The 23,389-nt window shown below is 35.3% G+C and overlaps 1 protein-coding gene across 8 annotated transcripts in view; it reads left to right on the top strand.

Annotated features, from left to right (window-relative positions):
• The window catches only part of SHOC1 (shortage in chiasmata 1), a 127,034-nt gene that overhangs the window by 26,520 nt on the left and 77,125 nt on the right, over positions 1-23,389 (top strand). For 6 of the 8 annotated variants that reach the window (XM_054689406.1, XM_054689409.1, XM_054689408.1 and 3 more), the window contains 10 exons: positions 250-351; positions 1,470-1,581; positions 2,432-2,526; positions 3,617-3,859; positions 6,621-7,028; positions 9,458-9,583; positions 10,795-10,968; positions 13,381-13,485; positions 16,499-16,677; positions 23,073-23,145. In XM_054689406.1, coding sequence (XP_054545381.1) covers positions 250-351; positions 1,470-1,581; positions 2,432-2,526; positions 3,617-3,859; positions 6,621-7,028; positions 9,458-9,583; positions 10,795-10,968; positions 13,381-13,485; positions 16,499-16,677; positions 23,073-23,145 — 1,617 coding nt within the window. The remainder of the gene's footprint in view (positions 1-249; positions 352-1,469; positions 1,582-2,431; positions 2,527-3,616; positions 3,860-6,620; positions 7,029-9,457; positions 9,584-10,794; positions 10,969-13,380; positions 13,486-16,498; positions 16,678-23,072; positions 23,146-23,389) is intronic. The other 2 variants (XM_054689407.1, XM_037493000.2) reach the window with 2 other exon arrangements.

Genomic DNA, 23,389 nt, shown 5'->3' with positions numbered 1-23,389 from the left:
ACCTCAATTTAAAAATTACTCAATTTAAAAAAATGTGAAAAAACTTTTTTTTTAAATTGGAGAATAGCTCATAGGCTACCTTGTTAGTAGAACATAAAACTGTGAGTAATATTGAAAAGGATAAGTGACTTTAATGAATGACTAGTTTCTATACCTCCAACCTTCACATTGTCAGAGAGGAATGAACAAAATTACGAGAAAATAATATAATAGCACTTTTACTGAGAGTGGATTTCCTTTTCTTTTCAGATATCACTACCAAACAGGGAATTGACATTGAGGATATAAAATGCAACTCCACAGAGATTTTGGCCATTCAAAGTCAGTGTGAGCCAGAATGTAACAAATTAGGTAAAAATTTTGAATAAATCATTTATTTTACCAGGGATTACTTGTATATGATATAAAATTCCAATATATTTGCATTTAAAGTCTATTATAAAGCAGTTTTTTCATCTTTAAAATCTGATTTTTGCAATATATGTTGTTTTTTTTCTCTTATCTATACTTTGTGATTTTTTGTTATCATTAAGTTAACCTGCTAGCATCAAAGCTGAATAGTATCTAGAAGGGAAGGTACAAAGACTGAGAAGAGGATTGGAGGAAATAGCATTAATGTTAAAATGCTGACATTTGGTATACTTCAGTAAATTTAACTTTTTAAGACTCCAAAGCAAGCCTGTCATTATGGTTAATATTATTGGCCTGTGAAATTGGGAATCTTAAGAATCGTCTTTTGTGCCAGTGTAATGCCAAATTGTGTTGTTTCTTACTATGTTAATGATTGTTATTTAGTAATATATATAATTAAATCACATTAATCATGTATTATGAAAGTGATAGAAACCACTGGATACTCATGAATAAATGAGGATCAGATTGTGTAGTCCACTCTATAGACATATAAGTCTGTGTTAGGCCACCTAGATTCCATACTTACCAAGGTGAAGAATTACTCTCCATTAATACTATTTGCTAAATATTACTATTACTTAATATAGAGATAAAAATAACTATTTCCTAAGTACTAATAATATAAGCTATCAAAGTTAAAACACTATTATATATAAAGTTTTAGATTTTTATCTTGTAGTCTATAATCTTTAGTTGTCAATGTATTTTTTAAAAATCACTATTACAGTTGAAATACTGTGTTATCTGTATAATTCCTTATATAGAGGAAAAATTTAAGCTGTTATTTTGCATTTTTAATAACCCAAATTTCTTTTTTTTTTTAATAATAAATTTTATTTTTATATTCCCCATACAATTGCAGCCCCCCCATTCTGACCCCAATCCCTCCCCTCCCACCCCCGCGCCCCTAAAAGTGTCTCTGGAATAACCCAAATTTCTTACTGAAAATTTTTATTAGAATGAGCAAACATAATAATTGTTTACAAAGAGTTTTAAATTATATTATTCAATGTTTATGTAATACTATGATGTTTTTAAATTTTTGTGTACTGTAGTAGAGTTAGAAATGCCATTAAGTCATCTACACCTAACAAACCAACAACCTTCTTCAGTGAATTCATTATGTACAGGACTTCAGACATTTCCACTTTCTCCTGTTTGTAAAATGTAAGTATAGATTATATCAAAAACTCAAACTGCAATTCAGAACAAGAAGTCTGTAGTTAAAACTCTCTGTACAAAGGCAATTTCCAAGATACCTCTGTGAAAAAATACAAGATGCAGAACAGTGTCAATAGTAAGCAAGTGGAGAGAATATATGAATGTTTATGTACATATTTGGTTTTATATATATATAATATCTTTAAAAAGACAAGTAAGAGTCAGAAACATTGTGTCCAAAGGGAATTGTTTAACCTGGAAATACGGTAACTAGTAAGTGATAGGACCAAGCTCTTTTATACTTTAGTATTTTAAATGTAAATGTATTACCACTAAAAGTAAACAACATGAAAATTTTTTGAAGACCTGAAACAATCTGCTTAGGATATGCCCACTGCATGCTTGCAGTAGCAGTTCTGTTGGCACTCAGTATAAATCACAGGCCCCTTCTCCCCTGGAACCCCCAAAACACACAGACATCTGTCACTCACAAAGCCATCAAGGCTGAAGGACATGAACTGAACTTTAGAACTGTTACTTCCTGAGAAGGTAGAGCAGAGATAACTTTTTCCATAGTTCTGATCCTCAGCCAGTAGAGGATCCAGAATTTCTGTTTAGCGGGACAACGCTTTCATGAAAAATTGTGTTAAAGCTACTGTTTTGTATGTTAAGCTGAGAAATTTTACTTAGATTTGTATTTTTTTGGGGGCGGGTAGCTTATAGGGTTGGTGCTGGCACAGTTTTTGGAGGGAAGTGCTAAAAACCCTTGCAAGTTATTCCCCTCTGGCTCCAAAATTTTACTGTGCAAAAATACCCAAAATAATATTAGTGTATTATACTTTGATTTTTTTTCCAGTAGTTTGCTTACTGCTGAAGAATCAGCCAGCAAATACTATAAGATGTGGCAGTTAGAAAGCTGCAGAAACTCTTTGAACTCATTTTTGCTTAAAGGTAAAGATTAATTGATTTTGAGTGCTAAATAGAAAGAATAGATAAAAATGCTGTTATTATAACTAACATTTTATTATTTTACATAATTTTATACATTTTATTTTATTATATAAAGCAGTTCTGAAATTAGAATTTTAAAATTTATAATCTTAATGTTATGTTGATGCTTATAATGTAAGTCATAACATTAAGTAATTGTGCTGCTTTAGTTCTTCTGTGCATTATGATTAGTCCCTACTTGGACTGATGAGTAATAAAGCAGAAAGGTCTATGCCACAATATCTATGGTTATAGTCATCATAAAATCTGATCAAATAGATCATGGTGAATTATAGCTTGGGATCATCTTCACTAAAAAAAAATTTTAAAACCCATTAAAAAGGTTATATTTACTCAAAGAAAGATTCAGTAACTCCCTGACAAAGTCCCAGGACTTTCCCATGGAGGAGGACTTACTCTAGGGTTGGTCACTTGTTGCAGGTCAGGGGATGTGGCCAGGAAAGTTCATACCCCAGTTGGCAGAATGGGTTGTGGGTCAGCCATCTGTAGCCCTTAGTAGGTTGCCTGAGGGAGGGGAGTGTGGTGAATTTCACCAGAGGGACTTTTCAGAAAGGAAGTACAGTCATGTACGAGGGTCCTACCCGGCACACTGCCACTTCTACTATCAGTGTGGATAAGAAAAATAAACTCTTCTCCCAATCCCCTCCCATAAGTAAGAAAAAAAAGTGTTCAGGTTGAGCCATGCCAGCTCAGATTGCAGGCCCAACAGCAGAGGGAAGGACTGATGAGAGAAAGAACACACTAAATATTAAAATGATTTCAACTACATTATATTTTCACAGGTTGAAATAAAACATTTATGTGACTTCTGTTGCTATAGTATTTTATGACTTTCCAAATATTAACGCCTTGAAGACAAAATATATATATATATATATATATATATATATATATATATATATATAGCTTCAGATTTCATTTTTACTTTATAAGGAATTTCCAGTGGGATTCTGTTTATTGTGTTTTTCATCTTTTATCCTTTTTGGATAATTTCTGACTCTCTGGTTTGGATTTGTTATTGTTTTGAAAGTGCCAAAAACTGAAGCGCCTGACAGCCAATATTCAGTTACAGATTTGAAAGAGATATTTTCTATTGAAGAAGAAAGCCTTGTAGTTAATCCTATAAATGCAGATTGGTGGAAACAAGCAGGACTAAATCTGATAGTGACAGAAACTTTGGAACATCTGAACACAAGTTTGTGTCAGGGTGACCTATTGTCTCATGATACTAAAATGGAAATATTTTTGCCTACAAAAGAACTCCAGTTAGAATGTAAGTACAAAATACTAAATATCACTTGTGTGAACATTTTCAGCATGAGAAAATGTTAGATACTGGTTTTCCACCAGGTGATTGGAAAACTGTAACTTGATCCCCGTATTCACTGTTGACTTTGGCACTACCAAAGCTTTGAGGTTCACTAAACCCCATTTCCTTCTTTGAAAAACTGAGTAATTTGACTAGGTAGTGCTAAAATCCTTTTCTCTCCTAAAATTTTTTTTAAATTTTTTTCTTTTATACATTTTTTACATCATTTTTCATTTTTGTACAATGAATGCATTTTCTTTTTTCTTATTTTGAATTTTTTACATCGTTGTTCATTTTTAAACAATATTAGCTTCCCCCCACACCCTCAGGTGTAGTCCCCATTGAGTTTCCTTCACTAGTGCACCCATGCACCATCACCTCAGTCCCCTGTGCTCCTCCCTCCCTCCCTCTGATCCCTCTCCCTCCTCCTCCCCTGCAGGATGTCTCTGATTTATAATTGTCGGTTTTTGCTTTGTTGTGTTTTGTACTGTTGTTATTTTTTTACACTGATGTCTCATTTGGCTCCCCTATATTCCTGCTATAAGTGAAACTGTTACAGAGCAGCCCTGATATAAAATGGGTTGCCTGGCTGTGGGTCCTTATCCACGTCCTTAAAAGGGACTTATTAATACTCCACTACAGGCACACACAAAAGGTTAATAAAAGGTTTATTTACAAGGGAAACGGAATTGAGGAAATGTACAACTCAGGGAGAAAAGTGGGAAATAAAGTCTTTAATACGTCCTACCCGATCTGCCGACCTGGAAACCCAGTGGCACTCTGAGAGCTGGCCTAGCGCAGCAAGCTGGTGGAGAGCCAAAAGGGAAACCCCCAAAGCCCATGTGTCTGGTTTTATACCAAACCTGGCTGCTTAACCCCACCCTCAGGTTCCAGCAACCTTCTCTTTAGTGGTGATGGAATTTGTCTTTCCCAATGTCCTGATGGCTTTGGTCTGGAGTGGGGGTGGAGTCCACAAAGCCTGTATGAAATTAGCTTTAAGACATCCATGGGCCTCCCCGGTGGCGCAGCGGTTGAGCGCTGGGTTGCGAAGCTGCCCGCAGCCTCTGCAGGGCGGTTCCATCCCCAGCTGCTCCCCGGCCACCAGAGGAGGGTCCCACATGGCGCGCAGACCTCTCCTGCCGCCCGCTGCTCCCCTCAGCAGTGTACTTCGGTCCTTCTGCCTGCTCTGCTCCCTGCTCTGGCTCTGGTGAATTCTCTCACCCTCCCGCGCTTCTGACTGTACCCAGTGCTTGTATAAATAAATAAACAAATAAATAAATCTTTAAAAAAAAAAAAAAAAAAAAAAAAAGACATCCTTTTCCTCCTAACAAAACCATCTGATATTTTTCTTTTTCCTTCTGGCTTATTTCACTGAGCATAATTCCTTCTAGCTCCATCCATGTTGCTGCGATTGTCTCCTAAAATTCTTTAAACTCAGTTGTAAATTTTTTTAGTCCTTTTTAAAGTGACTTTGCTTTTTTTGTACATGATTAATTGCTCTGGCAATTTCTGTTTTCATCAATCTAGACAAACCAGTGTTGTTACTTTTCAGTATGACAGCTGAATTTTAGGTGTTTTATAATATCTCGTAATCTGTACTAGAAAATCTGTAGAAATCTTCCTTTGTTGCCAAAAAGTTTATTCACTTCACATTTTTTTTAATATTTATTTATTTATTTATACAAGAACCTGGGTACAGGTCAGATTTGCGGGAGAGTAAGAGGATTCACCAGAGACAGAGCGGGGAACAGAACAGGCAAACTGATGAAATACACTGCTGAGGGGAGCAGCGGGCGAGACAGGAGCGCTCTGCTGCGCCATGTGGGACCCTCACTGGCCGGCCAGGATCAAACCCATGCTGCAGATGCTGTGGACAGCTTCACAGCGCTGCGCTCAACTGCCTGTGCCACCAGGGGAGGCCCTTCACTTAGCATTTTTTGCTTATATTCTTTAAGAAGGCAAAAATGTCTTTCAAATTTGTATCCTTTGATTTATTTTTGGCTGCTATTTATGCCATTATGTAAATAAAACATGCTTAACTTGAATTTAGCTGCTTGAAGTATATTTGTGTTGTTTTAAAATCAGTTTGTGTAGGGCCTCCCCGGTGGCGCAGTGGTTGAGCGCTGGGTTGTGAAGCTGCCCGCTGCCTCTGCGGCGCCATTTCAATCCCCGGCTGCTCCCCGGCCACCTGGTGAGGGTCCCACATAGTGTGCAGACCTCTCAACCTGCTCTGCTCCCCGCTCTGGCTCTGGTGAATTCTCTCACCCTCCCGCGCTTCTGACTGTACCCAGTGCATGTATAAACAAAACAAACAAACAAATAAATTTTAAAAAATGCCTCTATTAAATAAATAAATAAATAAAATCAGTTTGTGTAATAGTTAATACATTTAACTTTTGGTTCATTATAAATATATATATGTGAATTTTAAAAATTATTGTATATGTTAGGGGAGGAGATAGGATTCCTAAGGAAAGAATTGGGGTAAGAATTGTTATCAGCAAGAGGTGTTTCAAAGACAGATATAGAGGGCTTTTGATATGGTAGGAAGGAGCATAAATGAACAGATCATATCAAGCAGCTGCACATCAGCCTCTCCTAAGACCTAAATGGTTACCCATGGTAGAAGAATAGTTTAAAAGATTAGGTCAAATTGCTGCAAAAAAAGGTAGAGGAAAATTTTATGGCATCTTCACAAATAATATTTATTATTTTCTGTTTTCAGCATGGCTAGAACATAAAGGTTGTTCCTCACCTGTTGTCCTTGTTGATGAGGAATCCACAAGTGATCATTTATCACTTCCACAAAAAAGTCCATCTGTGGCAAAAGAAATACCAGATCTGTGTTTGTCTGATGAATGTGTCACTGTTAAAACACCAACAAAAGAAGAAAGACCAAAGGATGATCTAGAAATCGTTGGTGGAATAATTGAAAATAAAGATTACTTCGAATGTGACAACACGGTATCATTGACTGAATCATCTTCATCTTCCAAAATTGAAAAGTCATCCTTTAAACATGGTAAAAAATGGGGACATGATTTGGACCCTTTGAATGACTTTATTATGCTGCGAAATAAATATGAGATATGTACCTCAAAGAATGAAGTCACAGACAATGGTGAAAAAGATGGTGGGTAATTCAGTAATTTTTGTGTAGATACATAAACTTGAACTACATATACAATTTATTATAGATGCAATTCTTTAAGTTCTCTCAGTAGAACTATATTATTTTTCAAAGTCAAAGAAAGTGTCATTGGTTCATGACACTGCGTATGGAGATAAGTATAGATAGGTAGATGTAAATGTAACATGATGGTAGCATTTATTTTTCCCAAAGATATGATAAACTCTTATAGGTGTATTTAGAGTTACAGGGCTTTGTCAACCAGTGCATTTTTCACATTGAAAAAATTCAGTGAAATGCAGAATAGTATTTAAAGATGTCAGAATTGTGTCATCTTTTGTGTTTATATATTCATCATAAAGTCTCTTTCTAAGTAGTAGTTGACCACTTCATAACTTAAATTGCTACGTGCTGAATCTGTATGTATCTGAGATCTTTCTAACAAATATTTGTACCATAATTTAGAGCAAAACTTTCCCACAAAAATGAGCAATATATATAAAAAATTATTTTAGGAATTTCTAAAATATTCATAATTTTTAGATTCTGTTCATGTTTGAGACAAAAAAGGAAGTGACCCAAAATTAACTGTGACATCCTTTTCATTCTGATGATAATGGCTTGTAATAAGATATACTAGCAACACAAAATGAGAGGAAGCAGCAAGAAAAGTTGAGAATATTTCCTTGTAAAAGAATTAAAAAGTTAGCCATTAATTTACTGAACAAAGAAAGGAATATTGAAGTTTGCTGGGAATGCTTATGCTCCTGAGCTCTTTGCCCTTTAATGAGTTCTCAGGGCAGTTGGAATGAATCATATGAATTGTAAATTTGAAAAGAATAAATTGGGCATAAGCTCCTGGATGAGCTGCCCACTGGGAACAGGCAGCCTCCTCTGCTTCTGTTTGTCCTGAATCTTTCCCAGCTAGCAGCTCCACCATAAGGAATCCTGTCCCAGTCCAGCAGAGCCTGGGATGGGTAGACAACTGCTTGATTCTGGTATTGTTAATAAGCTTACTTGACTCTCAGGCCAAACTTCTTTCTCCAACTTAAATTTTGTTAGTAATAAAGGTAATAATTTGGTATATATTTTATAGTTGATTCAGAGACAAGAAAAAAATAATTGCAACTTGTTAGGCCCCTCAAAAGCTCCCGTAATTATTTAATCACAGCTATTCTAATTATTTATAGTTAACTAAAGGTATTACTTAAGAATAATAAAATCTAGTTTAGGAATTTTACTCCATTATTTTTCACCATGTATTAAATGCTATGTATTAAAATGTTTCAAGATGACAATGTGTTTCTATAACTATTATAATCATATTACTGAATAACATTGCTGTCTCATTAATATAGCTCTAAATTATACATAAATTAATTAGTTATGTAGTTTTAAATCTTCCACAAAACTTAGAAAAACTGTACTGCTATAGGAACAAAACTAACATTTTTTGAACACTGTGTACCTGGCACTAAATTACATATTAGAGATAAAAATGATACCTGTTAACCTGAGGAGTATAACAGAGTGGGGCAGACATGCAGGTAGATAATTTCAACACAGTGTGGTAGGTGCCAGGAGACAGGGGTGCACAAAGTGCTGAGGAAACAAAAATAGAGGGATACATTGCTAGCTTGGATGGAGAGCAGAATGGGTAGTTAAATAGGGCCTCTTCCAGAAAATGTGTAAGAGCTGAAGGGTGAATGGTAAACTGAATTAGCCTAATTAAGAAAAGATAGAGACGGGGATGGTTTGGGGAATAGGAAAGATTAGTAGCAAAAGGAAGGTTACGCAGAAATTAAAGATTTTAATTGGCTTTATTCAGTGAATCAGGCAGCATCCCATCTAGTTGATAGAAAGGAGCTTTGAGAAGATGTACAAAATGAAAAACTTAGAAGCAGAAAAGGACAGGACAAAGATGTTATTTGAGCTGATTGCTTTTGGCAAGATCACCTTTAGGAAATGACAGGGTTCTGTCAGAATGTTACCCACAAGTACTGACCAGTTAACTTCCAGGTTGACTGTATTAAGATTCCATTCCTGGGAGAAGTTGAAACTGCAAGTTAGATATTAAATCTCAGCTTGATCTCTTTGGGTCTTAGCATAAGTGATTCCACTTTGGGCCTATTGTCTCTCTCCTGATAACAATATTCAGCGTGGGTGTATTGTCCCATAGTTTACATATGAGGATACTGAGGCTAGTGTCAGAATGAGTTTCAAACACTGATCTGATGCTGAAGTTTTTTCATCATTACCATTTAGCTTCTTGTTCAGCACAGTATTAGGTCCTTTGACAAGAATTAATAGTTCCTCATTTTAATACTGATATGTTTTAAAGAACTTTAGTAATTGTGATCATGTTAGAAAACAGCTTGAAATAGAGCAACATTGATTTTCTCTTAAACAATGCAAATTAATATTTTTATTAGAACTTCAAGATAAAGAATGTTCTTTGACTCTTCGAGGAAAAAGCCCAATTGTTTGTATTAATAAAACCCTAGAGGTAGTCAATCAGGAAAGGACTGAAGATCATGTCATTGAAATTCAGGCATCGGGTATGCTATATGTTTTTGAAATGTAAAATTAAGTTAATTTGAAAAACCCTTTCCTGGGTATCTAGAACATATTTCATTTTACATGTTATTTTCTTCACTTGTTTTAGATATTTCTTCATTCCATTCCTATTTCAACTAATTTCCAAACCTAGAATGCCTTTTTCTTTACCTCCACCCCTCCCTGTTGCCTTTCCCTAGTCTATTTCTTCCTTCATTTAAACTGTTCCCTACATTCATCAGAGAAGAATAAACTGAAATTCCCTGGATTCTTGAGCCTAGTCTGAAAAATGAGCTGCTAATGGTTGTGCTCTCTGTTCTCTTAGCACTGTCAGGGTAATGTAAATAAGTTATTATTGATTCCCATACTGATTAAATGTTTTTTTTTTCCCTGCTGTAAGAATATTCATTGAGTCCCAAAGAACAGCCTCCTTAAGAACATTATGCTCATGATTAAAATCAATAAGGGAAACAGTTCTTAAATATTTTCTGGTTCAGTTTTCTTTATCACCTTTAGATGACCACAAATCTCTTAAGTATTGATAGTCTAGTGAAAACTAGAGACTATCTGTCATTGTTATAAATTTATTAAAGATTGTAAGCTGACAGTCAGGGGGAAAGAAAAAATTATGTGATTCTCTTTGTGTGGGTCTTAATACTTGCCATGTCAAATTGCTGCTGAATAACTCAGTAACAATATACTTGAAAGTCATAAAATTATGCTAATTTTATAGGTACAGGAGTTATTTTTTATGAATTTATTTAGAATAAATATCCTAAAATAAACTTTATATAATCTCATGGTTTTTATTTATTTTTTTAAGATTTGTTTTTCTACAAGAGCTGGGGTACAGGCCAAAGGTGCAGAAGGGTGAGAGGATTCACCAGAGACAGAGTGGGGAGCACAACAGGCAGACGACGGAAATACACTGCTGAGGGGAGCAGTGGGCGCGACAGGAGAGGTCTACCATGCCATGTGGGAATATCCCTGGCCAGCCGGGAATTGAACCGGTGCTGCAGAAAGGCTGTAGAAAGCTTCACAGCACTGCACTCAACCTGTTGCACCACCAGGGAGGCCCTAATCTCATGATTTTTAACTCAGAAAAGACTTTGAATAGAGTTCAGGTTTTCATGAAGTACCATGTTTAACTGGTTTGTCAAAAAAAGCATTATCCTTATAAAAAACAGTGCCTTTAATGTTTTTGTTTTTGCAGATAGCCAGTGCCAAGCGTATTGTATCCTAGAAGCTGCAGCTACTCCTATCTTAAAAAACCTTGCATACTTCTGCACTCTTCCCGCTAACTGGAAATTTGCCACTGTTATTTTTGACCAAACAAGGTTCTTCTTAAAGGAACAAGAAAAAATTATAAGTGATGCTATTCACCAAGGTGAGTGCAAATAAAAGCCACCTGATTTAAAATATAAATCTGTGTATTGTTTTATCAAATTAGTAAAAAATAAATATGAAAGATGCAGAAACTAGTGATGGATCCAAGTATAACTGTAATTCAGCATGTGGTACCCACAAAGCAAATCTCCTGATCAGTTAGAGAAGGAGAAAATGGTAAGAAATAACATCTAATATTGCTTCTCAGGTTCTAGAAAACCATATTAACCCTATAATTGTTAGCATCTGAACACCTTGTACCTACTCCCCCCCACTACCACCAGATGAAAGGGTTGGGGGAGATCAAAAATAGATTAAAGTTAATCTTGGACTTTTGCTTCTGGCCAAAATGGAGTAAAAGGATTAGATTTACTCTCCTGTCAGGAATAACAACAAAAAATACATACATGCAACCAATTTTTAAGACCCAAAACATCAGGCAATGAAGAATAGAGATTCCTGAGCAATGGGAAACAAGTAAGGTGATTCTTCCATTGCCCTAAGTTACTGCCTTGAATGAGTTGCAAGTCCATGGCACAGGGACAGTTACTCCTGAAAGAGCCCAGTGGACAGTTTGAATTAGAGAAACAGCTAAGCATCCAGGAAGATCAAGGCAGTTAGAGTTCAAGGGATTGAGTATTAGCGAGCAGAGAGCTTCAGACAGTCCTGAAAATCTGCACAGTCTCTCTCAAGTATGCATCAGAGTACCAATCAAAGAGTATAGAGTGTATGTGTAAAAACTACTTGAGGTTGGGTAACAAAACATCTAAAAAAGGATAAGAGGAAATTGAACTCTGAATTCACCAGTGCAGGGAATAACATCTGTTCCCACCAGCTAGACTAGAAAAACTCATAATTCATGGGCATTGAGTAAAGTACTTAGAGAAGTCTTGCCTGAATACTGAGGAATAATTATCCCTAGGTTTAGCATTGCTGTGGATCTGCCTCACAAATCATAAGAGCAAGACACAAATGATCGAAATATTTCCAAGAAACATTACTGCAGCCCAGAATAAAGTTCTTGAGGATTAATATAAATACAAATATATCTAGTATCCAACCTAGTAAAATCCACAATGTCTAGAATCTATTCAAAGTTTGTCAGGCATGAGAAGAGACTGAAAATAGGATCCATAATGAGAATAACCAACCAAAACAAACTCATACATCACATCGTAATCAAATTGCTCAAAACCAGTGATATAAAGAAATTTACAGAAACAACCAAAAGAAAAAAAGATATGTTACATACAAGAAACAAAGATAAGGGTGAAGTCAGACTTTTTGTCTGAAATAATACAAATGAAAATCCAGTAGAATAATATCTTTAAAACACTAAAAGGATAAAAGATCAAGTTTTCTATACTAGGCAAATTATATGTTACAAAAACAAAGGTGAAATCATTTTCAGACACATAAAAACTGAGCAAATTCATCAGCTGCAGACCTGCACTACAAGAAATATTAAACTTCTGAAGACAGAAGAAAAGTCTTGTTCCTCTGCCCTATTACTTGTTCCAGGTCATGATCCATGATCTTGTTCTTGCAAGTTCCCACATGATTAACATGAAGTCATTCCAGAGACTTATGGATATATTTACCCATAATTGGTTTTCCTGTTGCCTCTTGACTATGTGACTACTACATATTTGCCTTGATCTTCATTGATTAGATCAGCAATTTTCAATTTTTTTTGGCAGAATTCTGGCCAAGTAAACATATATGTTATCCCAACATGTAAAACAGAAAAGAAGAGCTTTTCTGGAACAGGATGGCTATAACCCTGTCTTCTTGGTCTCACTTTTATGCACAGTAAAATCCAATCTATCATCTTCAAAATGCTCTATATACATGTAACTATATACATGTAACACATTAGACAATTGGCCTGGACCTTGGAATACATTTCTTGTTTGAGTCATAACTTTAGACAAACATTCCAGGTATCCACTTCCATTCTAAGGTATTGCTTTATTTTATGATCCTTCCTCTTTATTTTAAGCAGTTAACAGGTTATGAGTTTTATTTTCTTCCTGTTTCATAACTTTTAATCATTGACCCATGCTCCATATCGAGTAGAAATAATTGAATATTCTTTAGAAACAACAGGAGTATGAACTCTTAAGGTTAGCTGAATGGGTTTGAATGTTAGCTCCACCATTCACAAAATTACCTCAGACAGTTACTTAGCTTGGTTAAGATTGTTGCCTTATCCACAAAGTGAGGATCACAAAAATCTGGTCTGATAGGATTGTCATTATAGATTTAATGAAATAACTAGCATATCTCTAGCTTGACACATAGTAAGCATGTAGCATGTGATAAGAAAGTTAGCTGTCATTATTAAGCATTCTGATACCTATTCTAAATTTCTAATGTATATTTCATGTTTTTTAAATATGTTTTTGCTTAGGTACAAATGATGAAAGAGAAATGACATTCAAGCATGCTGCTCTCTTACACCTTCTGGTAACAATCAGAGATGTGCTTTTAACATGTAGCTTGGACTCAGCATTAGGTTGGTGGGGGAAATTTTTATTTCTCTACTTTTTCTTATTGAGATATCTAATCTGAAATAACTTATTTTTCTGGAAAAGATGTGAAAGTATGTAGGCTTTTGCTTCCACATGAAACATATGTATTTTGACAGTTATAATGGAATATATGTTCTGCTTATATTCATTAAAAACTATATCAACTATATCACTTAGAAAATTAGGTATAGGATTCTCTGCCTAGGCCTAAATTTTAGTCCTAATGACTTCAAGCACTTTTGATTGTATAATCATCATCATGTAGTACTTAATGTAATATTTGACATTTCCCATATGTATTTTAGCTCCTCATTGAATGCTTATGGCTTTGACTCTTTATTAAATGAACTATTACTAAATTATAAGTAGTAAGATCTTTTTAAATTTTTTTTAGTTGTGACTGTAAATTAGGATGTGAATTACTTGAGTAGTCAAAATCAAACTATTTTGAACATAATAGAAAATTTTAATATCAAAATATCTTCTTACTGCATGACTGATTTAGGCCCTTTATTGAAGGATTATTTACAGTTGTTAGTATGCTTATAAAATTACTATTTTATTATTTAGAGTTTCTAGAACCATTTAAAAGCATTATTTCACTCTAGAGTGAAAGTAGCTTTTCTCTGATCTGTGACACAGACATTTTCTCTTATCTATGACCCAGACAAGTATTATTTCTCTAGTCCGAGGTTCTGATAAGTATTGAGCCACAGTGAGGTCACAATTGTACTCCCTCTACAGCATGAGGTGTTATAATATTTGCTCAGGTCTTAGTTATATTAGTCTTATCTGACCGAGTATTATACTTAAGGTATAGCTGCCTTTAGAAAGCCCAACATGGTGCTTATTCTTTCTTCCCTCAATGTAAGTGACTTGGATATTGATGCTAGAGCAGGTTGTCTTACCTTCGTCCCTAGACAAGTATCAGGAAATATAGCACCAGTTTTCTAGAACTAGTATAAGGGTACAATGTCACATGCCCTTCTGTTTAGTCACCTGAATTCATTATGCATTTGCCTTCTATAAAATATTGTCAGTCCCACCAACAGCTAGGGTGATTATTAAAGCATAATAGGGCAGAATAGCAGAATCTTGACTATCTGAGCTTCCAGTGCTGTAGAGAGAGTAAACCTGTGACTCACTGCTGCTCATTGCTTATTAAAACTTTAAATTAGAGACATAATATTTATGGAGGATTGTTTGAAGGATATCCACGTTTAAGTACATTAAAATTTACCCTAGGATCAAATGAGACTGCAGAGAACTTTGTACTTGGACAGAATTGTTTTTGCTTCTCAAAGAAATGCATTTACCAAATCAACCTTTGACTTTACTATTTAGTTACCTGAAGGAGTACTGTAAGGGTAAAATCTTTGATGGAACACTGATTTCTTAAGACCTAGGTACCAACCCAGAATAAATAATCTAGCTGCTTTGGACATTTTTAGTAGAGGGCTTTCTCACTCCCCCAAACCTCTTGAAATCAAACACCAACTTAAGTTGTCCTGTTCTGTCTCTCTCTCCCTCCCCTGCTCTACCTCTTTCCCCCTCTTTCCCTCTCTCCCTTTCTCCAGAACAGAAAGGTCCATCAGGACCTGGCTGCCTGCTCTGCTCCCTTCTAGAATTTTGTATCTTCTCCCAGCTTCCCAAGCTACCAAGGTGATGAATATCAAGGTTAAAGATATAGCATATCATTTCTGCATTTGATTTCAAATAGAAATAGTATTGTATAGTAGGTAGTATAGTACAGGAATGTAGTAATGGTACAAAGGATGGAGACTTTTTCCCTTAAGCTGAATATTTCTTTAAAAGTAGGAGTTTGCCAAGTTAATAAAGTATGAAAGACCATTATAGACAAAATTAAGAGCCCAGTGGAATGACATAGTGAGTGTGCTGTAAGCAGTTCCATGTGACTAAGCTGAAATGTACAAGGTAGAAGGCATTAAGAGCTAATCCTGAAGAAGTAAGAAAGAGTCAAAGCATGGAGAGCCCTTTAAACTGCACAAGGGAGTTTAGACTTTATTCTATAGATGAGAGGGAGTCATTGAATCAGGGGTGCTACTGTCTTAGCTTTGTTTATCTTTCTAGTGGCAGTGTGGAGTATCAGTGGGAGGTTTGGAGATTAGGAGGCAGAAAGAACATAAGTCAATATCTAAATTGCCCATCAGTCTAGTTGTGCTAATATAATGTAAGATTAATATGTCCATAAGTATAAAAATATGAACATAAGTATTCAATTTTTAAAAATTTATTTTCTTCATTTATTACCACACTATTTACTGAACACTGATATAGATGAGTTACTATGCCAGATGTTCTATTGCAGTAATTCATAGAACTCACTGTGCAGCAGAATCACCTAGAGAACGTTTGAGAAATAGAAATCTGAGGACACATTACAAATTTACTGAATATGAACATTCAAAGATGGGTCTCAGGAGTCTGTTTAAAAATTGCTCTTAAAAAATAATTAAAAAGTAAATAAAAATTGCTCTTAGTCTGAATTTAGGCACTTCTGTTTTAGCAGCCATAAATATATTTATGCATAAATAACATAGATTAGATCCTGAGATCTCATAGTCGAGATGTTAAGTCATGTACATAAATAATTAGCACTAAGTACAAAAACTGAATAAAATACCAAGAAAATTCCAGTGAAGTGACATTTCCACAGGATTTGCTTATAAAGGTGGCATCTGGGGTTTTGGAAGAAGGCAATAAATAGCATTCAACAAGCTGGAAGGCAAGAAGGGATAGGATATATTCAGAGAATATGTAGACTATATCCAGGCATATTGGTGTTAAAGTAGCTTAAAAGAGGCAGTTGATACATATTTTTCAACTTCACTCAGTTTTAAGGTTTCATTAGTTTATATCTTTGATTAAAATCAGCAAAGGGATAGAGGAAATTTCAATTCTGTTATTTAAAGTTTTTACCATGGAGTTTCTTAAAAAACAAAAACATGCTTTTTTCCCCTATTTTTGTTTTAACAGGATATTTGTCAAATGCAAAAGACATCTACAAAAGCATTTTAGGCTCTTACTTGGGTGACATTTGGAGACAGCTGGAGATTGTACAGTTTATAAGGGGAAAAAAGCCTGAAACCAATTATAAGATACAAGAATTGCAATGTCAGATACTAAGTTGGATGCGAAGTGAACACCGAATTCAGGTTAAGTATTAGGATCAAGCAGATAAAAGTAATCATTTAAAATAAAAATTGGATGTAATATAAGAATTTATATTTAACTTTAAAATTATGAAATAATCTATTCTGTTTTGCCCATTGACAGCTTTCTTCTAGTAAGTTAACAGAAGTTAACAGAAGTAATCAAAGAGAAAGGATGATACACATTGGTATTCATGTCTTAATTTTTTAAATATTTTAATTTTTATTGTGCTCAGTTTTCAGTGAATTGGTTTTCATATGGTATTTACAGGTCCATGAATATGTATCCAATAGTAAAATTGCAATAAATTAGTTCTAATATTGAACCAAAATCTCATATGCTTTTACCAAAAAAGCACCTACCACGAGAATATGAAAGTTGAATTAATGAAGATTTGAGAGAAAATGCTTTTTTAAATCTTATCAAATAGAAAAACAGTTCAAATCATTTCACTAAATCTGCTTACCGTTTTGCCTTTTTTCTTTCTATCCCGCTTGTCTTTTTTTTTTAAAGAAATTTTATTTTTATATTCCCCATACAATTGCAACCCCCTTATTTTGACCCCAATCCCTTCCTTCCCCGCCCCCCACCCCCCATAGAGTGTCTCTGGTTCATAGTTTTTTGTTGATTTTGATTTTCACTTTCTTATAGTTATTCACTTTCCTGGGTCCCTTATTTAAGTTTTCTAGATTCCTGCTATGAGTGAGACCATCCGGTATTTTTCTTTTTCTTTCTGGCTTATTTCACTGAGCATGATCCCTTCCAGCTCCATTCATGTTGCTGCAAATTGCATGTGTTTATCTTTTTTGAATGCTGAGTAATATTCCATGGTATATATGTACCACATCTTCTTGATCCAGTCATCTATTTTGGGGCATTTGTGTTGTTTCCAAAGCTTAGCTAAGGTAAACAGTGCTGCTATAAACATAGGGGTGCAGGTGCTCTTTGGAATTGATGTTTCTGTGTTCTTTGGGTAAATACCTAGGAGTGGAATTGCTGGATCATATGGGAGCTCTATTATGTTTAGTAGGTCCAGAAATCTCCACACAGCTCTCCATAGTGGTTGGACCAGTTTGCACTCCCCCCAACAGTGCAGAAGAGTTCCTTTTTCTCCACACCCTCGCCAACATTTGTTGTTGCTAGTTTTTTAATATGTGCCATTCTCACTGGTGTGAGATGGTATCTCATGGTAGTTTTGATTTGCATTTCCCTGATTACAAGTGATGTTGAACATTTTTTCATATGCCTGTTGGCCATTTGCCTGTCCTCTTCAGAGAAGTTTCTTTTTAGCTCTTCTGCCCATTTTTTGACTGGATTATTTTCTTTGTTGTTGAGTCTCATCAGCTCTTTTCAGATTTTTGTGATCAGTCCTTTATCATTAGTGTTGTGTGCAAAAATGTTCTCCCAGTTGGTGGGGTTTCTCTTTGTTTTTGTTATTGTCTCTTTTGCTGTGCAGAAGCTCTTTAATTTGATGTAGTCCCAGCTGTTTATCTTTGCCTTCACTATCACTGCTTTGGGTGATGTGTCTGTAAAGATGTCTTTGATGTGCATATCATGTAGTGTTTTGCCTCTATTTCCTTCCAGTATTTTATGGTTTCAGGTCTTATGTCTAGTTCTTTAATCCATTTTGAGATTTTGAGTTGATTTTGTGTATGGTGTGAGGTAGTGTTCAAGCTTCATTCTTTTGCATGTAGCGATCCAGTTTTCCCAGCACCATTTATTGAACAAACTTTCTTTGCTCCAATGCATAGTCTTTGCTCCTTTGTCAAAGATTAGTTGACCATAAATCTGTGGGTTTATTTCTGGATTTTCTATTTGATTCCATTGGTCTGTGTGTCTATTCTTGTTCCAATATCATGCAGTTTTGATGATTATGGCTTTGTAGTATAGTTTGAAGTCTGGGAGTGTGATGCCTCCATTCCCTTCTCTTTTTTTCAGGAGAGCTTTGGCTATTCGGGGTTTTTGGTGATTCCATATGAATTTCATCAATAATTCTTCTATTTCTTTGAAGAATGACATTGAAATTTGTATTGGAATAGCATTGAATCGGTATATTGCTTTTGGTAGGATGGCCATTTTAATAATGTTTACTCTTCCAATCCATGAGCAGGGGATGTCTTTCCATTTCTTTGTGTCTTCTTCTATTTCTTTTAACAGTGTTTTATGGTTTTCTTTGTATAGGTCCTTTACCTCTTTTGTTAGATTTATTCCCAAGTATTTGATTTTTTTTTTGTTTTGATAATAAAAGGGATGGTTTTTTTGATTTCTTCTTCAGATTTATTGTTTGTGTATAGGAAGGCTACTGACTTTTGCATGTTGATTTTGTATCCTGCCACTTTACTGAACTGATTGATGAGTTGAATTAGTTTTTCTGTGGAGTTTTTGGGGTTCTTTATGCATATTATCATATCATCTGCAAATAGTGATAGTTTGACTTCTTCTTTTCCTATTTGCATTCCTCGTATGTCTTTCTCTTGTATTATTGCTCTGGCTAGGACTTCCAGTATTATATTGAAAAGCAGTGGTGAGAGTGGACATCCTTGTCTTGTTCCAGATCTTAATGGAATTGCTTTCAGCTTTTCACCATTGAGAATGATTCTGGCTGTTGGCTTGTCAGATATGGCCTTTATGATGTTGAGGTATGTTCTTTGTATCCCAAGAATTTCAAGGGCTTTTATCATGAATGGGTGTTGCACTTTGTCGAAAGCTTTCTCAGCATCTATTGATATTATCATATTGTTTTTATATTTCTTCTTGTTGATGTGTTGGATAACATTGATTGATTTTTGGATGTTGAACCATCCTTGTGTCCCTGGAATGAATCCTACTTGGTCATGGTGAATTATCTTATGGATACATTGTTGGATTCTGGTAGCTAAAATTTTATTGAGGATTTTTGCATCAGTGTTAATTAGGGAGATTGGCCTGTAGTTTTTCTTTTTTGTGATGTCCTTGTTCGGTTTTGGTATTAGTGTAATGTTGGCTTCATAGAACGTGTTTGGTATTGTACCTTCCTTCTCAATTTTTTGGAAGAGTTTGTGAGGGATAGGCACTAATTCGACTCTGAATGTTTGGTAGAATTCGTTTGTAAACCCATCAGGTCCTGGGCTTTTGTTTTTGGGGAGGTTTTTGATTACCATTTCAATTTCGCTGCTTGTAATTGGTCTGTTTAGGTGTTCTATTTCTTCTTTATCTAGCTTTGGGTGATTGTAGAGTTGTAGGAATTTGTCCATCTCCTCTAAATTGTTGAACTTGTTTCCATATAACTGTTCATAGTAGTTACTGATTATTCTTTTGATTTCTGCTGTGTCCGTTGTGATTTCTCCTCTTTCATTTATGATCCTGTTTATTTGTGCTTTCTCCCTTTTTTCCTTTGTGAGCCTGGCTAGGGGTTTGTCTATTTTATTGATTTTTCGAAGAACCAGCTCTTGGTTTCATTGATCCTTTGGATTGTTTTTTTAGTTTCGATTTCATTTATTTCTGCTTTGGTTTTTATTATTTCTTTTCTTCTACTGGTTTTGGGGTTTTTTTGTTGTTCTTTTTCTAGATCTTTGAGCTTCAAGATTAGGTTGTTTCTTTGAGTTCTTTCTTGTTTCTTGATGTGAGCCTCTATTGCTATATATTTTCCTCTTATTACTGCTTTTGCTGCATCCTATACATTTAGGAAATTGGTGTCTTCCTTGTCATTCAATTCAAAGAATTTTTTAATTTCTTCTTTAATCTCCTCATTAGTCCAGTGGTCTTCCAGTAGTGTGGTTTTCAATCTCCATGAGGTAGGAGAGTTCCTTGCCTTCTTTTTATGGTTTATTTCTAGTTTGATGCCTTCATGGTCAGAAAAGATGGTTGGTATGATTTAAATCTTGGTGTATCTGTTGATGTTTGTCTTGGGTCCCAGTATGTGATCGATCCTGGAGAATAATCCATGTGCGCTTGAGAAAAATATGTACTCCGTTTTTTGGGGGTTTAGTGTTCTATAGATGTCTGTTAAGCCCAAGCGCTCTAGATCCTTATTTAGAGATTTAGTGTCTTTACTTATTTTTTGTCTCGTTGATCTGTCCATTGTTGATAGTGGTGTATTGAAATCTCCCATTACGTATGTGTTTTCTCTGATGTCTGTTTTCAGAGATGACAACAGTTGTCTGATATATTTTGGTGCTCCTTCGTTTGGTGAATATATGTTAATGAGTGTTATTTCTTCTTGAAGTATTGTCCCCTTGATCATAATGTAGTGACCGTTGGGGTCTCTTTTTATCTTTTTGAGTTTGAAATCTGTTTTATCTGATATAAGTATAGCTGTTCTTGCTTTCTTTTTTGGTCCATTTGCTTGTAGGATTGTTTTCCATCCTTTAACTTTGAGCCTATTTTTATCTTTTGTAGCTAAATGTGTTTCCTGGAGACAGCAAAAGGTTGGGTTTTGTTTCTTAATCCAGCCTGCAACTCTGTGTCTTTTTATTGAAGAGTTTAGTCCATTTACATTTAAAGTTAATATTGATATGTTAGCATCTGTATTTGCCATTGTGTTTGTCTTTCCTTTGATTTTATTTATTTATTCTTTTAATAACTTTTTTTTTGGCCTTCTTTCATTGTTATTCATCCCTCTGAGGTTCTGGCTTTAGGATTCCTTGTAGTATTTTTTGGAGCGGGGGTTTAGTCATAATGAAATTCCAGAGTTTCTGTTTGTCTGGGAGGGTTCTTATTCTTTCTTCATAGAGGAAGGAGAGCTTTGCAGGATAGAGTATTCTTGGTTGGCATCTGTTTTCTTGGAGTCTGTTGACTAGGTCCCTCCACTCTCTCCTTGCCTGTAGTGTTTCTTTGGAGAAATCTGATATCAGCCTGATTGGTTTTCCTTTGAATGTTATCTATTTCTTCCCTCTTGTCAGCTTCATTATTTTTTCCTTGTCCTGGATTCTTGGGAACTTTACTATTATGTGTCTTGCTGTATTTTTCCTTTCATCGTAGAAGTTTGGTGTTCTTCTTGCTTCTTGTATATCAATTTTCAGCTCCTTCTTCACATTTGGGAAGTTCTCTTCAATTATCTCTTTGAATATTTTCTCTGTTACTACATCTCTCTCCTCTCCTTCTCATATTCCTATAACTCTTATATTTCCTTTCCTCATGGAGTCAGATAGTTCCTGAAGTCTTTCTTTGGTCTTTTTCCTTTATACTTCTCTTTCCTTTTCTGTTTTGGTTCTTTTTATTTCTGTGTCTTCAAGAGTACTTATTCATTCTTCCATTTCATCTATTCTGCTTTCATTGCTTTTCCCAGAGTTCTTTAGTGCCTCCATTAATTCTTTGATCTACTGCATTTCTTTTACTTCCCTCTTTAGGGACTCAATTTCATTCCTCTGATCGTTGATTATTTTTCCCTTATCATTGTTTTCCTTTATGACTTCTGTCAGTTTTTTAATCATGGCAATTTTAAATTCTCTTTCTGGGAGGCTCAGAAGTTCTTCCAAGTTACTGTCGTTGCAATCTGGGGGGTGGTTTTCTTTTTGTGGTGTGCTTTTTTCTGAGGAGTTGCTAGGTTGCATGTGGTTTTTCTACTCCCTACTGTCTGTTTTCTAATTTGCGATATGAATTGGGACAGTGTGTTGCTGGGACTGGCCGACATCTAGGGTGAACTTCTCTGCTCCCCTCTGGCTCCTCCGGGAGCCATCTGTCGGGTTCAAGCAGTCTTTACTGAAGAAATGTCCCTGTTCTAAAATGGCAATGCGGTTCACACTCCCTGCACACCCGGTCTGCCCTGGCATTGGGTTCCCGCTCCCCCTCTGGGCTGGAACTGCAGGCCAGAAGGGGCCTGGCATGGGCGAACTTCCCAGCTCACCTCTGGCTCCTCTGGGAGCCTTCTGATGGTTTCAGACAGTCTTTACTGAAGAAATGTCCCTGTTCTAAAATGGTGATGCGGGACGCACTTCCTGCGTGCCCAGTCTCTATCCCACTTGTGTCTTTAGCCCTAACTTTATGATTACCTGGAAAACTTGCTTAAGTCGTGAAAATAAATAAATTTAAAATTATACCAATTTGCTGTCCCTATCCCAACCCTCCCAAAAAGCTGTGATTATAAGTGGGAAAATATGGCAGCATATTATTTTTCTTCACAAATACAAACTTACATGGGTTGAATTTAATAATATAGGCAGAGACATTTTATATATAGAATCATCCATATGGAAATATTTGAGCAGTGCTCAGAATGCATCACCCTGAAATATTTTCCTCATTGATGTGTGATCTTACCAGAAATTTAAGCATTGACATTGTTTGCAACACAATTTTTAACTTTGTAATCATATTGTCATTAGTATACAATCAGTTACATTGTTACTTTGTCACTGTAGCAAAACTTTGAAAAAGAATAATCATTCATACTATATATGAAATTCTTACTTTTGATCAGGTGCTGATTATAATAAGAATGGACTCAGATGATGAAAAACATTTACTCATTAAAATCCTTAGCAAAATGGAAGGTAGGGAGTTTTAAATTATGCTTCATTTGATAATAGTGCTTTAACATATAAAAATGCTTTGATCTAACCAAACTTTTAAATTAAGATATAATTAACATGCTATAAAATATATTCCTTAAAGTATATAATTAGTAGGATCTATCCAGTTTTTAAATCAATCTGGACTATAAGTGTGTAATATAAATGTGCTATAATGTGTATATATATTATTATTGTGATTATTAGTAATAGTTATTAGTGTTAT

The sequence above is a fragment of the Talpa occidentalis genome, unplaced genomic scaffold (genome assembly GCF_014898055.3).
Source record: "Talpa occidentalis isolate TD23 unplaced genomic scaffold, MPIMG_talOcc4v2.1 talOcc4.7, whole genome shotgun sequence".
NCBI classification, from domain to species: Eukaryota; Metazoa; Chordata; class Mammalia; order Eulipotyphla; family Talpidae; genus Talpa; species Talpa occidentalis.
This window is presented reverse-complemented; position numbering and strand designations above follow the sequence as displayed.